Genomic DNA, 15,555 nt, shown 5'->3' on the forward strand with positions numbered 1-15,555 from the left:
ATGATCATAAAGAACCATAAAGAGCTCAAAAATATGAAATCTGCATAAGACTGTGGTAGAGAGAAAAAGAAAAAAAAAAGTAGCAAAAATAGGCAAAATAGAGATAATTAAAAATTAGAAAAGTATACTGTGGGGAAAGAAAAAGCACACATGAGACTTCTCTAACTTTTATAGGAATGCAAATTTAATTTTTGTATTTCATCCATTAATGATGCTCCATTTTACATGCAAATCTAATTTCTGAAATCTGTGTTAATGGTTTTGGTTTTTATTGTTCGATACCATGGCATCTCACAGATATGTAAAAGAGGATCTTACCATGCTTAACATCGAACAAGCCTATGTGATATTCCACATGATCTCCAAACATTTATTTCTGTACATATATATTATAGAGAGGGTTTGAGGTAACTCTCTCCAGTTGCTTGACAATGGCAAATCTTGGGGAAATAGTTTTCAGGCTGAACAGAGCTACAAAACTTCACATTCCAACAGAGTATGAGGTCTGAGGAGAAATTTAATTCTAATGACCTTTTCCGACTGAAAATGAAAGCTGCATGGGCAGAGTGAACTCTGGCATTAAATGGTGAGACCTCTCCATGACAATATTTAAGTTAACCAATTTTTGTGATGGAATCCCTTGTAAAAGTTCCAGTAGTAATAAAAGAAACTATAAAATAAGGTTGTCAGTTTACAAGATACTCTGTGAAATAACATAAAATCGCCTTTGTCATGATCACCATACCCATTAGAAAGATGAGAAAGTGAAACAATTTGTGAAATATGCAGGGATTATCATCCCATATTGCATACATCATTAAAAACTCATAGCCGTTAAATTGGTAAATGTTCTGATATGACTTGAATAGACTGATATATGTGGGTAAAGGGTTTTGTTGTTGTTGTTAGATTTTTAAGTTAGCATGATGTTTTTTTTTATTTTTTTTTTATTTTTTTTTTTTAATGTAGAATAACTGTGCTGCAGGTCCTGAGCACAGTAATCACAATGTTTATTGCGACTCTTCTTTTGTAGGCCCTTTGTGGAGTTAATAACCTTCAGAAAACAAGGCACAGTGGCTAGGATAGACTTTTGCTCAGAGGCATTATTCAGAATAACTTGTTTCTTTTTACTGATGACAGAGTAAATCATGGATTGTTAGAAGAGAAGACAATTTAAAAATTGTTAATAACTGCCTCAGTCTCCTCTTTCAATTTAAACTTAGTCTTGTCTTTAGTTGTACATTTTTTGTGAATGCAAGTCTTTTCAGTTTTAAAAGTATTTTTCTCTTCTAGACACCTGTCGGCAAGATAGCTTTGCAAGATGAGGAAAACTCAGTCCTGAAATCCACCTCCAACTTCCAGAGCTGATAAGTGATTTTATTTGTGTTGTTCTTTTGCCTGAGTCATTCTGTTTCTCCTACATGTCTACCATAAGCTATGATCACCTTTTATTTTTTCCCGAGACTTGCCAGTATTTCAATTCACTTTATTTTGGGATATTACAACTAATACAGGCTAGAAAATAGATTGCAGAACATGTTGTAAGATCTTTACAGTCAATGGATGTTTTCTCTTACACTGAAATCACCGATGTTGGGGTTATGTGGTTCAGAAGGACAAGAGCAAGGGGAATTGCATGAACTGCAACATCTCCAAAGTAGGTAGTGCCACTTTATCTGCTAGAAAACCATTTTCCTGCCACATGATATACATGCAGCATTCCTGTTGCATGCATTTATTAAGTTCCTGCAAAAAATCAGACTCTGTTGCAATAAGATATGGCTGATTTATATAGAGAAGAAGCTGGGAGCAGAGACAAATAAAGAGGTCAAACCAGTACTTGTATTTGCAGTATTTTTAGAGAAGAGGAATTGCAGTCTATTGTAAAATGGACAAATGTCTCAGTAACTTTGTATAAGCCAACAATCACTTACTGCACAGGTTAAAATAGTTTTTTCTGCACAATTGCCCAGCAGAGCTAACAAAGCTGAATCTGCAGTCCTAAGAGTCAGAGGAGGAAATAAAATCCCTGTCTATTAAAAAGATACAGCAGTATATGGAAGATACAAAGAGATGTTAAATGAAGGTCTGTGCCACTGAATGTACATTTTTAGTGATATATTTTAAAATCCAGTTAAATTACAAGACCAGAATTTTCCTAATCCAGTAATAAAGGACTCTGGTACAGAGTAGAGTACAGAAATGCCATTTAACCATTTGTTACTGTAAAGATTTTCTTTCTTCAGTAAATGTTTTTTAAAAATGAAGTCGGTGGAATTGTGCCTCACAAGAGGAGAGGAAAAACCATTAATAAACGTCCACAGAAGATTTTCAAGGCTCTACGACAACAGCTGCAGCCACTGCCTTAAGAACTATGGAAGTAATAAAGAAGGTGAAAAAGTGAGTTTTGCTGCCATGCAAGTATAACTGGGGGAAGAGGAATCCTTTACATTACAACATTTACATGCTATTGCTGCTGGCTTCACCCTACTGGCTATGCAACTGGTTGCTACTGGTTGATATGGGATAAGTTCAATGTAGCTTTAGGGTAGAAAGGAGTGGCTATCTAGGTTCTCCAGGTATCCTCTTTGGTCTAGGGGGAAGTTAACATGCTTTGTTTATGTTGTCCGCAAGACTGGTGCTGAAGGCTTTCTCTATTAACTGCAAGTCCCAAAGTGCCCTATTAAGATGACTATATCATTCCTCTGCATGGGGAACTAACTCAAAATGAGATCTGAACCTTGATTCCTCCGTGTGAGAAATGCTTTCTGCACCAGAAGATTCTGCTTCCAGAACAGAACCTGAATAGACTGCAGCATGCAGAATCTGGCTGGCCATGGTTGTAACTGCAACTTCTAATCAAATGTTTTACACAGCTTGGGTAAATCAGCAAATAATATCAAAAATCAATATTGTGGCACTTCTTACAGGTGCAAACACGGTAAAAATGTTTATTAACTTCTCAGCAGTTCTAACTGGGAAGAAAGGAGCTTTTTACATCCAAAACACCAAATAGTTGGTATCCACCGTAGAGAGATTTCTACTATTATATTCTTGGATCAGAATTAGAGGTAATTGTAGCACTGTCCAATGATAAAAAACAGCTGACAGGGGTGTTTCAATTCTAGTCATGGATGATAAACAGCTTGGAGGTGAAATGCTGCAGCTGCTGAATGATAGAGATTGCTATCAGGGTTAAAGAGGAAGCCTGTGTTTTGCTGGATCAAGAAAGATTAGCCATGTTTTGAATATGGGATTATGAAGTAATTAAATAAATGAAGACACATTTCTGACAACTATTACAAGTAAGAATGCGATTACTCAGTTTGCACACAATGCTTCTGTAATTTATCATTCGGGTCTTTGACTGGCAAGCATATTAACCTGCTTCATACTAAGTGAAGTCAACTGTACTGAACTGTGTACTCAATTTGGCCTGCTGTGCTAACAAGTCTGATTTACAGGAGTGAACTAACTGCTGATATAAATATATAAAAGGTAGAACTCGTACAAATTTGGTGGGAAACAGTGTTCTGCTGCTGTCTACTAGCCTGGGTCAGTGGAGGATTAAATTGATCTGATGTCCAGTGGGATCAAGAAAGTAGTAATGAGTGTATCTACATAAAACTGGTAAGCATGGATATAGCCCCTTGCACATAAAAATCCTCAAGTATTTATCAGATAGGGTGATTTGTTTTAGCAGAGCTCAAATGCAGCAATGTCTTAACTTCATGAGTCAAATGGAACTGTATATGGCTGAATGGCAATAGATTGCCGTAAAGCTCACTGGGGAAATTTCTTAACCATAAGATTTAAGATGGTGCAAGAGCTTTAATGTCTGTGCAGAGAAGACAAATTCTCTGTTGTTAAAAGCCTTACAGTAAAGACCATACAGGAAGAAATAAATAAATAAATAAATATAACTTTACGGTACTCTGTTAATCTAAATAAGAAATGAGAAAGCTTGTGTTCACCCTACCAGGAGGAAGTTATATAAACCTTATCTGTCACTGAAACTAACTGAACGACATTGGAGAGGAACCCTGGACAACCTTGAGAAGAATGGTATAGTCCAATGTAGAAAGGAAGGTGGAGCAAGGTGCTTAGATATGGATTTACATCCATGTCTGCAGGGCTTTGCTTTGGATTTCGTCTATTTGTTATTTTTATTGGGTTATATTTTGCCCTCCTGCAGGCATGTAGCTTTCATTAGATTCTATGTGCATCAAGGGGAGAATGCAAGATGCAGTACTTATGTGCGTATATGCTTGTTCTCTACTGTTAAAATTAATAAACCCTCATTTTTATTTTATTTTTTATTTTTATTTTCAATCCCAGTGGCTTTTGTTGTAGTTATGTGGTATTTAGGAACTGTACTTAAAGTCAGATCTAGGAACAGAACTGTATGAGATCTGTGCACTGTATGAGTTCAGTGCACAGATGCAACGGCAAAATATTAATAACCTTGACCCTCTCCTGTGTTCCTAAAGAACCCTCTAATCCAACTGTTTGAAAAAGTGGAATTAACCCTGTTTTCAGCTTCCTGGGAGATAAAAGGCAATATTTACAAGACAGTTTAAATAACTTCCCTATTTCCTACCCCTTGAAATGTTCAAATTAAGAGTGGGAAGAGTGCCTTCCTCACAGGTTTTGGGGACGGATTACAGCAATAACCGATGGCTTGGGCAGTGCAAGGTCTACCTTCACTACCCATTGTGTGGGGGCAAAAACGTCTTCACAGAGTGGGGTGAGCTGATAAAGGGAGGGGGAGCTCTTTGCCAAAACAAATTATGAAATCTGGGATGACTTTCATGCCTTTGAAATGTCATTACTTCCAGATATTTTGAAACCATTGCCTCTAAATAGTCACGTACTACCCAGGGCTTATTACAGCTGGTGTTTGCAGGGCTTTTGTTTGTTTATAAAGGGCAGGTTTATGGCTCTGGAACACATCGGGGTGCATCAGGAGTGAGACTTCACTGTCAGTCTCCGTGATGGTGCTACCCCCAACACCCCCACAGATGCCTCCCCAGCTGCCTCCTCACCACCCGAAGCTGATCAGCAGAATTTCCAGGCCCCATGTAACGTCCCTGCGGCTCACTCATGGGGACTGCTCCCCACTCTCCGCAAAGGGAGCCACCTTGCTTCCTTGCTGACACATCTACTTCGCCGGGAGGGAGCCAGGAGGGGATTTTGTATCCCTTCCCCATCCGTGAAGAGGTTTGGGGAGTGATCCTGGCCCAAGAGGCCGTTACAGACAGCGAGTCGGTGACGGTCAGTGACGGGAGGCGCCTCGCCCTGCCCGTTACCTCAGCAGCGTCCCGCCGCCAGAAGATGTCGCCAGACCTCGGCTCCTGGCTCACGCAGAGCCCGCAACCGCTCGCTCTCACACACACACGCACATACACACGCACACACACAGCCGCACACGCCCGGAGCCGCTGACGGAGCCTAGCGGGGGCTCGCCGGCTCTCTCCCATCCGCTGTCCGAGCCGCGGCAGCCGCGCAAGGGAGAGGAGGCAGCGGCGCCCGCCCTGCTCGGAGCCGCGGCTGGCGGCACTGCCCGGAGGTAGGGGCTTCGGCTCAGCCCTGGCACCCAAACTTCGCGGAGCCAGCGCTGGCTGCTCCCGCGGGAGGCTTTGCTGGGGTGTCGTAAAGCTTTATTTTCCCCTGGCCGGTGCCTCTGCCCGGCCGTGGGTGAGCTGTTTTTGTTTTTATTGCCGTCGCTCCCCGCCCCGCACGGCTGGGCGGGCAGGGTGGGTCTGAGCGGAGCTGGTGGCTCCGCAGGCAGAAGTTGGCGAGGGGCGTGAGGGGCGAAAAGGCCGAACTTGGGTGCCCTCAAACTTCCCCGCTCGAGGAATCCTCTCCTTGCAGATGTCGGGGGTGCTGGTCCTCGCTGCCTGGTGCTTCCTGCAAGTGGAGAGCCGGCATCCCGAGGTCATCACGAGTAGCAGCAGCCGTGGCAATTTCCTGGACAACGACAAATGGCTGAGCACCGTCTCGCAGTACGATAGAGACAAGTACTGGAACAAATTCAGGGATGTAAGTACTTCTCCGTTTGCTGTACGCTCCGTGTTTGTTTGGTTTGACTCCAGCATCTTTTCAGTGGGTGGCTGCTGGCTTTTAGAAGATGTGGGTGGAAGAGAGATGCAGCTCGGGCTCGCGGTTGCTGCGTGCGTTAAGGATGTTCGGAGCGGTTTGGAAGCTGGACACAGTCCTGGCATTTTCGATTACCCCATTGATCAGGACGATTTTGGCTCGATATCAGTCTTGCTGAAAGCGTAATGGTCTTCGGCTTTCCTTTGGGGAGCAACTTTGAGAGAAGTTTCTGTGCCTGCTGCTGAAGAGGCTAGTTAAATGTAAACGATGATATTGCGTGTTTAAGAAGGGTATATTTACCAGTTTGAGCCACCAGGTGGTAAACACTGAAGCTTTTTTTCACCTGCAGATTTGGTGGAAAATATTTTATTGTCAATTCTGATCATGGATGTTTTGACACTGGTATAGGTTTGGAGGAAGCGATGCTTTGACTTTTTTTTTTCCTTCCCAGCCTAGAAAATAGGGATGACTTCAAGATATGTTATGACATGTACCTGCACAAAACAAATCACTTTCCTAAGGTTAAGCTTTGAATTTCCCTAGATTGAATACAGTTGGGCATGGCAAGTCAATGACTAGTGGAAGGCAAACACAATGTTTAGAGCAAATGTAACATTTCTGGAGCTCCTTTTGCTTCTGTTGCCTGTATGTTGAAAAATCTTTGGAGTATACACAGAAAGGCCTGCTTCAGTGTTTCTAAGGCTGGATAAGGGAAACATTGCCGTTAATGATGATCAGGAGCACACTGAGGTGAAATATTCTTGATTGCATGGGATTTGTGCACTCTGGCTGCATTGTGACTATAGGAAAGGGACAAGGACATAGTTGGCTAGCAGTTCTGCTAGTACTGTTCTGTAAGTTTGTTGTGTGTGTGCTATTTATTAATTTATTCTCATTTGAGTAGCTCAGGTGCTTTATAATATATTAAAAAGTTAAACTTTGATATTATGCATCTGTTGCTGTGGTCTGAATGTTGTACCTTACTTTGCAAAGAAGTTGAAGTATTACGGTTAAATGTGACCTGTCTCTGCTTAGCTTATTCTCTCTATGTTTTCTGGTAGTTCTGTGTCTGAAAAATCATTCTGTACTCTGAATTTTAATATAACAAAGTATAGACTTATCAATAGCACCGACTATTATATCAGAATGTACATTTGTATGCAGTCACTATGACGATGTTCACCTATTGGGACTGTTGAAATTCTCATAATCAGTTCCCCAAAAAGCCTATGCTTAAACAGTAAGTAGTATTTTATTAAGGGTATTCCACAGTTAATATGGATTCATAGATTTTTACCAGGCTCCAAGGGAATCTTTGTGATTAGCTGCTTTATTCTTCTGGGGAATGCAGGCTAAGGATTTCTCTTCCCAATTCCTACACAAGACTTGACATGACAGTTCAACACCATCTGAAAATGGTAAATTGAATGAACGACTGGCAAATTCAACCAAAATGTTTTTAATTAGGGACAGAATTCTAGCAGATGACTCTCTACATCTTTCAACAGGCTCCTTACAAATAGAGACTTTGTATTAAATTATGCTTCTTGAGCTTAAAGTTTGTGTTTCATTTTATGCATTTTTTTAAAGTCTGAAGTCTTTGCAACTTCTCATACCCTTTCCTGTCTCACAGGTGCAATTTTCAGAGGCATGATTCTTCTTCATAAGGAAGATATTCATTAACATTACCTCTTTCATGTTCTAACATTTCACAATTGAAAATGTTTTTTTAGAACTTCTGAAAATGCTAACAAAATCTGTAAAGCCTCAAAACTCTCTTCCATAGGAAGAACCATTTTATGGAAAAAAATCTTAACAAGTCCTCTGTCAAGCAGAAATAAATAATATAAAGTTTGTGCAAAGTTTAGATATCTTTCTCCTCAGCTGTTTTAATGGTTCTATTTAATTACATCAAAACCATCGTTACAACTGTGTGTGATTGCCCATGAAGTATTCTATGTGGCGAACTAATAGAGACTGCTAATCTACTAAGCTTTTTCAAAGAAAAAAATATAAAAAGTTTGTATAAGTAATTAAACTCTTAATTATGTATTTTTATGTATCGTATTTTCAACCAAAGTGATTTTAATGCATCATAATCTTCTGTGAGAGTTTCTGTTCACACCCAATCTGTACCATGCATAGGTACAGATTCTGCCAGTATGGTGTAGGAATGAGAGCACACTTGTGTGCAGAGATGTCTTGCTTTGTGGCTGTGTTGCTTGGGAATGGGTTGTTAAAATATTTTTGTAAAACTGCTTAATGAAATGACACACAGCAGTATTAACTGCTATGTGTGGAGTAGATTAGCATTTCATTTGTAATTGTTGAATTTGCAGGGAAACTGTTTTCCCATCTTCCCTTCATTCCCAAGCTGTAATTGTACATCATTACTGGATGAAATTCTCAGTGTAGTCTCTGTACAAAAGTCTGGAGTATAGAAGTGGTGTTTCAGTTAATACCTTATTGGATCTGACACTACAGCTGCTACAGAGCAAAGGGCCTAGACCATACCCTACAAATCAGCAGAAGTAATTTTGCAGTAAAAATCATAATTACCTTTAGTAGCTTTCAGAATTTGAAGTCACATGATATCAGGTTGCACAAATATTTACATAATTGTGTCCACATGCACAGTAGAAGAAACACAGCACATATAGAGCTGAGATTTAATTGTTGTGGCTGTCGTCACTTTAAACTATTTGTTGCACATATATGCGTGCAACACAAAAGTATGACAGATTTACATGCATATATGTATGCACAGTGCTGCACTACCACCTGATTTCTTTACGTATGGGATATAACTGAGTATAAAATTTTAAATAGAGATTCCCTCATCTTTTTCACTTATTCTTTTCAAAATCAATTGGTTGGTCAAGCTTATTGAGCTATGGTCCAATATGGCCTGATTTGAGAAGACAAGTATTGATTGTTTTCTCAAGTATGACCCATATTTCTTTTGGGTAAAGACAGCATGGTAGTTGCCCCTAATGGTCCAGCAATCATTACTCTTCAGTGAAAAGACAGCACAGAAGTACACCTCATTTGAACGCAACATTATAAACACATAATCAGGCTAAATTTTTAAGTTTGACCGAGTTTCATAACGTAAAATGATGCCCTATCAACATTTTCAAAAGGCCTCAAGATCTGGTACAAACAAGACTTGACAATGCAGTGTTTTCATATGGTTTGAACACAATTTGTGCAATATTTAAGGGCTTCAGTTTTAAGACCAAGCAAAGCCTGCTAATGAATAGTAAGACCAGTCTGACTGATGTGTTGTGAAGCACATGCTCCTGAAAATCTTGTGTATGGTCTATTCATCCAGTATCAATAATGGCATAATGTCTCGTGTATTGATATGCTTTAAATATGATCTGAACGTGATATTCCTGTCTGTCTTCTGCCTCTTTTTCCTAGTGTATCATGGACTTCCTATGTGGCCAGTGACAAAATCTCTCCATCTTAAGTGCCATTCTATAGCTGGGGATAAGAGTGTTTCTCTCCCTCATGACTTTGTGTTGAACCATACAAAAGAAAGAACAGCACTCAGCATTTGTGGCTATGTGGAATTTTATTCATTTAATTCATACACTGAATGTGGTTTGAATGCTTACATAAGTACTAAACTAGACCTAGTCAGTTACTTAAGTATCTGAAAACTAAAAACTAAGTCAATATTCTTACTAGAAAAAGAGAACAGTAAGCAAGCTGCAGTCTGTAGGAAGCAACTGCAGATATTTTCTTTGTACACATTTGAGGCTTGGAAAAGAAGACTTTGGGAATATAAGAGGTAAATTAGACCTTTAGATATGAAAACAAATGTTAAGGCCTCGATCATTCGATTAAATCTGTTGAGAGAGATTCTTTGGCTTAAGGGGAGCTTGAGTGCAAATTCAGTACCTGACTGTGAAGTGAATTCTTACGAGTCTTAGAAAGCATTTATTATGTGAATAGCCATACACATTACTCTAACAGGTCACACTGCAGCATCTCATTCCATTCATAGAGGTTTGGCACAGAAGGCACAGGATGAGTCCTCTTAGTGTAAGGCCTGTCTTAACCAAATTATATGAACACACTAATACTATTACTTTTACTTGGATTTATGTCTATTACATTATTAATACTTACATTAAAAAGAGGCAATAAGTTCAACTAGCTATGGATTAAACTGCAAAAAGGGGAAAAATTAAATGAACTTAAAGGATCTAATATAAACCATACAAGGACTTTCTAAAAAGTTGCAAGCTAAGAATCTTGGCATGACCTGGTTTTGGTGTGTGTTTATTCATGGAAGATTGCCAGGCTATGTTCTTCATTAGCTAAACTGTTTCTCTAAATTTTATTACTTGCAGAGTTTCAATTCACTTCAGGTTATTGTGTTAGTAAACCCATCCATGATATGCTTTGAGACTATGCATGCCTAGGAAATGAGACATGAAATCTGTGCATATAAAATTTCACACACTTAACAGCAAATAAGTAGCTGAATGTAACTGTGAGAAGCATTAACATTTATAGATAAGTGGATTAGATTATATATTAGGTTTCTAAGGTTGGCACAGACCACCAGCCCCTAATATGATTCACTGAAGAGACGATTTTGTCAGTTATTCATGTACATCAGCTCTCTGAGCCTACTGAGTTCACCCTGACCCTAAGCAGAAATGCTGCATTAGGTGGTATAGCAAATATAGGCTGAGGGAGCTGTACTGTTCCAGCATTGCCATTGATGGACATTGTGCTGACCTCTTCATGCTTCTGCACCTGCTTTTCCTCTTGTTGCACTTTTCTTCTCTGGTTTGTTTAGCCCCAAATTAAGAGTGCGGTAGTGAAAATTGATAGCAGAGAGTTGGAAAACATGACCAATATGGAGAAGGGCTGGAATACCAAGCGGGCAGAACTGGAAGACCTTGAGAACTCAAGTAATTGAAATGAAATGAAATTTAAAAGTACAAAGCAGAAGGTCATGGAACTGAGAGCTAAAATGAATTTATTCTGGGTCCTGGCAGCTTAGCTTGAAATAGATGAGAGAGAAAACCTGTGTACATTTATTGATTTTTGCAGAGTTATTCTAAGTAACAGAAGTAATGCTACTCTAAAGAGAACAAATATATTGTTGAAATGCATAAGATGAAAGATTTCTGGTTCTGTTAAAGAAAGAAAATTGTACAAAACATATTTAACTAGGAATATTAAGAGCATAGGAATTGACTTTACTTGCATAAAGCTAATTTTGAAAGAGTAGATTTGCTACAGAAAGTTTATTGAGAGAGGGTTATGAGAAGTTGACATAAAGAAAGGGGCAGAATATAGCCAACAAAAATAATTTTATTCCTGACTTTAGGACAAAGAGTATTAATCTACTCACAGGTTTTTAAAAGTTATCTTTTTAAAATTCAGTTTTAAAATGGAGCTTGTATGTTAACAAAAAAGATTATGGTGTAGTTAACGTAAAACATAACCTGGATTCTGTGATTTTTTTTTAAGAGGCCCTGGACTTTTATTTCATGTATCTATTCATTAAGATTAAATCCCCATGCAGATGTCTTGCTTCCTATCCACATTTTTTTAGTCTGGTGGAACTTGATCCACCAGATACCCAAATAACACAAGTATCCCCAGATCCCCTGGCATTTTTGAGCTAACAAGGCTGGAATATACATGTGATTGTGAAGTACAGCTGAGATGTATCTGCCAAATCTGTGTGAAGTTTAAAAGAGTAGCAGAACATAAGACCAAATTTTTCCAAGTGTAATTCACAATCAGCTTCTTAAAACCAGAAGAGACATGATTACTAAAAATGCTCTTCTCAAACTTGACACGTTCCTTCAGCAGTGGACAAGGGGAAAAATAATGGCATTTATGTCAGAATAATTAACTTGGAAGGTATGGAGAGCACACTTCTAATGGTTCACTAACATGTATCTAGCTTGCCTAGGAATGACATAAGACTCTAAAGCTGAACAGGTCAGTAGAAAATTATCGTATTAGTTTCTATATTATATGTTTCAAGTCCTAAGTTGAGCTGTAACCTTGCAGAAATCTTCTATAGACTGCAGTCACTAGTCATATCCCCAGTAAGGAATTCTGTAGGTCTGAAGTTTTCACTGACGTGTTTTACAGTTCTTTAGAGTACTGTAGTAGAATTCTTGGATTCTACTACTTTCTCTTCCCCGTCTCCCAAACCCTTAAATTTTACAGGTTTTCTTTTCCATAGGGTCTGTCTTTATTACAATTTTTTAAACTGTAGTTTTGTCAGATTTCTGTGAATGGAGTCTTCTGTTATATTTCTGGATTCAAATTCTATGTTTTAAGAGTTGGAGTGGGAGCTATAGGAAATACAATGATGTGAAGAGCATGCTGCACCTTTGTAAGTACAGAAAGAAAGTTTTTTTGTTTGTTTGTTTGTTTTTTTTTTTTTTTTGTAAGAGAAATCTTTTGCTTCTTGTTACATGTGGAGTTAAAATTGAATTTTAAAAATTTGGAAAAGCCAATTTTGACAAATCACAATGCTAGTGCCTCATATGTGCAAAATTTCATCAAATCAAAACCCGGTACATAGACATGAGATAATACTTCCTACAACTTGTGAGTTTGTACTTTTATTTGTCTTCTGTACTTACAGTGTTAACCAAGAGGCTAGACATATGTAATTTAATAGTGTGGGAGAGGTTTGTGGATAAAATACAAGGCTACCTGAATACGGGGTGGTGCTAGTGAGCTAATTTTACAAGAGGCAGGACTTCATGAGGGAAATGTAGATGAAATACTACATTTGGGGTATGAAAATTCTTTTTTATTTTTGATAACATCTGTTTATTCAAAGACTGTTTAATTATTTCTTTCCCCATATCATCCAAAAAAAAAAATCATCCAAAAGATCTTTAGTGAAGTTCTGTTGATGCTGATGACCAAGTTCTCAAAGACTTCAGTGATGCCTGAGTTTGTTGTATGCCTCGTTTTCCTGTTAGACAAAGAAGACTGTACATGAAAGGCCAGTTAGTTTAAATGGTTATTTTTGTCTTTTGGAGGACACTATGAAGTTGGAAAAGGCAGAAAGATCAGGTTTTTGGCCAGCATAAGTAGTAGCAGCTTCCTGGAAGAGTCAAACTATCTGAAAATCAAACATGTTCAGTCTGCAGAAAACACACTTGATAGATTCCAACCAAAACAAAAAAGCCAAGCTAAAGTAACGCCACTGTCTTCAATGTGAATTTCTGTACTTCCAACACTTTGTTGCAGCTCTATGTGGGGCCTTATTGCTGCTGTGTTACCAAGCCTTAACTCTAAATAGTCTGTCACCAGGTAGATTAACGCCAGCAGTTATCATTGGTAGATTTGCTGTTGCAGGTTGGCAGCTAAAATTGAATTACATATTTGGACTGAACATCTAATGCCTAATGAGTTTCAAGGCTAAGATATGATTCAAAATTCAGTTTACAGATAAGTAATTGCTAAGCTACTGAATAGAGGTTTTGGCAGGAAGTAGATTGGTCTTTATCTGTCACTTCTATAGCTTGGTTTGTAATCCAGAGTAACAGAAAATCATTCTCATTAAATGGATACAAGGGGGCTTCAATTAATTCTGTGATCTTGGCTGTCCTCTTAATGAACTTAGTGTCATAAATCCACTTCACTGATTGCTTTCTCCTGGGCAGATAGAAAAATACTTGATTAAAAATTGCTGTTAAAGTAACTATCTCAGACTGGTTTTCAAGAAAGGTTTCAATATATCATGGCATACAGTTCAATTGTGGCCAACATTGGAATTGATAGAGGTAGTAATATTTGTCTGTCTATGCAAGTTATTTTGAAACTGTCTAAGGAAATTCAGCTGCATATGTATACAATTTAATCTGAAATTTCACAGCATACCTTGTGATAGTTTTTACATGCTTTTTAGGTTGGAGAGCTGACTTCAGCTTTCTTTCTATAAGTTTCCTTGTCTATTCAGAAATGTATCTCAGTATTGTCTCCTGCTACTTGTATACTGCCCTCTATGTCTTTCTCTTCTAGTTCTAATGGTTGAACCTGAACAGAAAACCAAAGAAGTAGGAAGGACAGGCTTTAACTTCTTCCTAATGGATGCATAAAATGATCATAGCAGGGTTAAGAAATGAGTCTGCAGCTGAGACAGACTGAACTGCTTGTTTGAGGGAGAGAGGGGAAAACATTTTTTGGAGTAGTGTTTCTGTGTCTACTAGGGATATTTAGGTTCTTGGTAAAACTTGACTGTATGTGGTATATATTAATAAAAATCGATTTTAGAGACTTCAACAGTGCAGTGGCAGTGATTCCACTTCCATTTAAATTTTCACTCCCTGAAGGTGGGATGACCAGTTTCACATATTCTTCTTATACTATCATTCCCAAAAGATGGAATTAAAATATTTCCACCAACCTGTACTACATAGATTCTAATCTGTTCCTTCTCCATCTTATTGCAGGGGATGTGTATTAGTAATCCCTTTACCTGAAAACTTTGCTGTACATTTGCATGTACTGTAATGATACGTTAAAGAAACTGCTCTGAAATATGCCCACTTCATCCAAGACCGTTGCACCTGGTAGAGTGTGTTCTGGCAGAGCCCTGTTACTCGCCCAGAGCCTGTGCAGGGTCTGAGGCCTGGCGCAGTGCAGAGTTGTCTGGTGCTGAACCCTCCCTGGGGCCTCATTCCATCTTCAACAGCTCCTACTCTTTTTGTGGCACCCTTTACCACATCTTAAAGCAATTTTCCAGTGTGGTTAGGCATACAGAGATGTACATCTGGGTTAGGCGGTTGTGGGAGCAGAGGACAAAGCTAGCTGCAGAGTTACCTGTCAACCTAATACTAAATCTAACAACAAAATTTATGTTGTGCAAGTCCCAGGACAATGCAGTTCTACTGGGTTGTGTACTGTATTTGAATAGAGAAAGATGAAGGTTAACAGTTGGTATTCTTCCTTTGGGTATATGTGCCAGTATCTGACAGCAGTACTTAGTGGGTTAAATTAATTTTTTGTTTGATAACATAAACCTCACTCAACGATATATCAGGGATAAATTATGTCATCTTTTTTTTTTTTTTTTTAATCCCCCTAAGTGAAGCTGGGCTAACCAATCTTTTTCATGCTAGCTAGAGTGTTTTTTGTTTGTTTGTTTATTTTGTTTTTTAAATACTAGGTAGATACACCTCTATTTTGAGATCATATTTAAGGGGGATTAGATATTTTCTGTTAAAGCAGAGATATAATGCACAGCAAATTTCCTGCATCTTGTTTTATCTTAATGTTAAGCTACATCTGGTGAAACTCATGAGTCTTAGTAAGTTTAAAAAGTCTACTGATCTTTTTAAAACTTCCTAAAGGTGTTGCTAAAAACAAACAAACAAAAAAAAACACCATGAAAGAACACCAGAGTGTTGCCTTCAGTAAGGATATCATAGACATGGGATAATTAGTGAT

The 15,555-nt window shown here is 38.4% G+C and overlaps 1 protein-coding gene across 1 annotated transcript in view; it reads left to right on the top strand.

Moving 5' to 3' along the window:
* Window positions 1-5,309: 5,309 nt before the first annotated feature.
* Window positions 5,310-15,555, top strand: part of SPOCK1 (SPARC (osteonectin), cwcv and kazal like domains proteoglycan 1) — a 285,184-nt gene continuing 274,938 nt past the window's right edge. Inside the window, exons 1-2 of the mRNA XM_005018686.6 lie at window positions 5,310-5,569; window positions 5,875-6,042. Of these exons, the coding sequence (XP_005018743.1) occupies window positions 5,875-6,042 (168 nt within the window). The 5' untranslated portion in view covers window positions 5,310-5,569. The remainder of the gene's footprint in view (window positions 5,570-5,874; window positions 6,043-15,555) is intronic.

This window comes from Anas platyrhynchos, chromosome 14, assembly GCF_047663525.1.
Source record: "Anas platyrhynchos isolate ZD024472 breed Pekin duck chromosome 14, IASCAAS_PekinDuck_T2T, whole genome shotgun sequence".
In the NCBI taxonomy this organism is placed as follows: domain Eukaryota; kingdom Metazoa; phylum Chordata; class Aves; order Anseriformes; family Anatidae; genus Anas; species Anas platyrhynchos.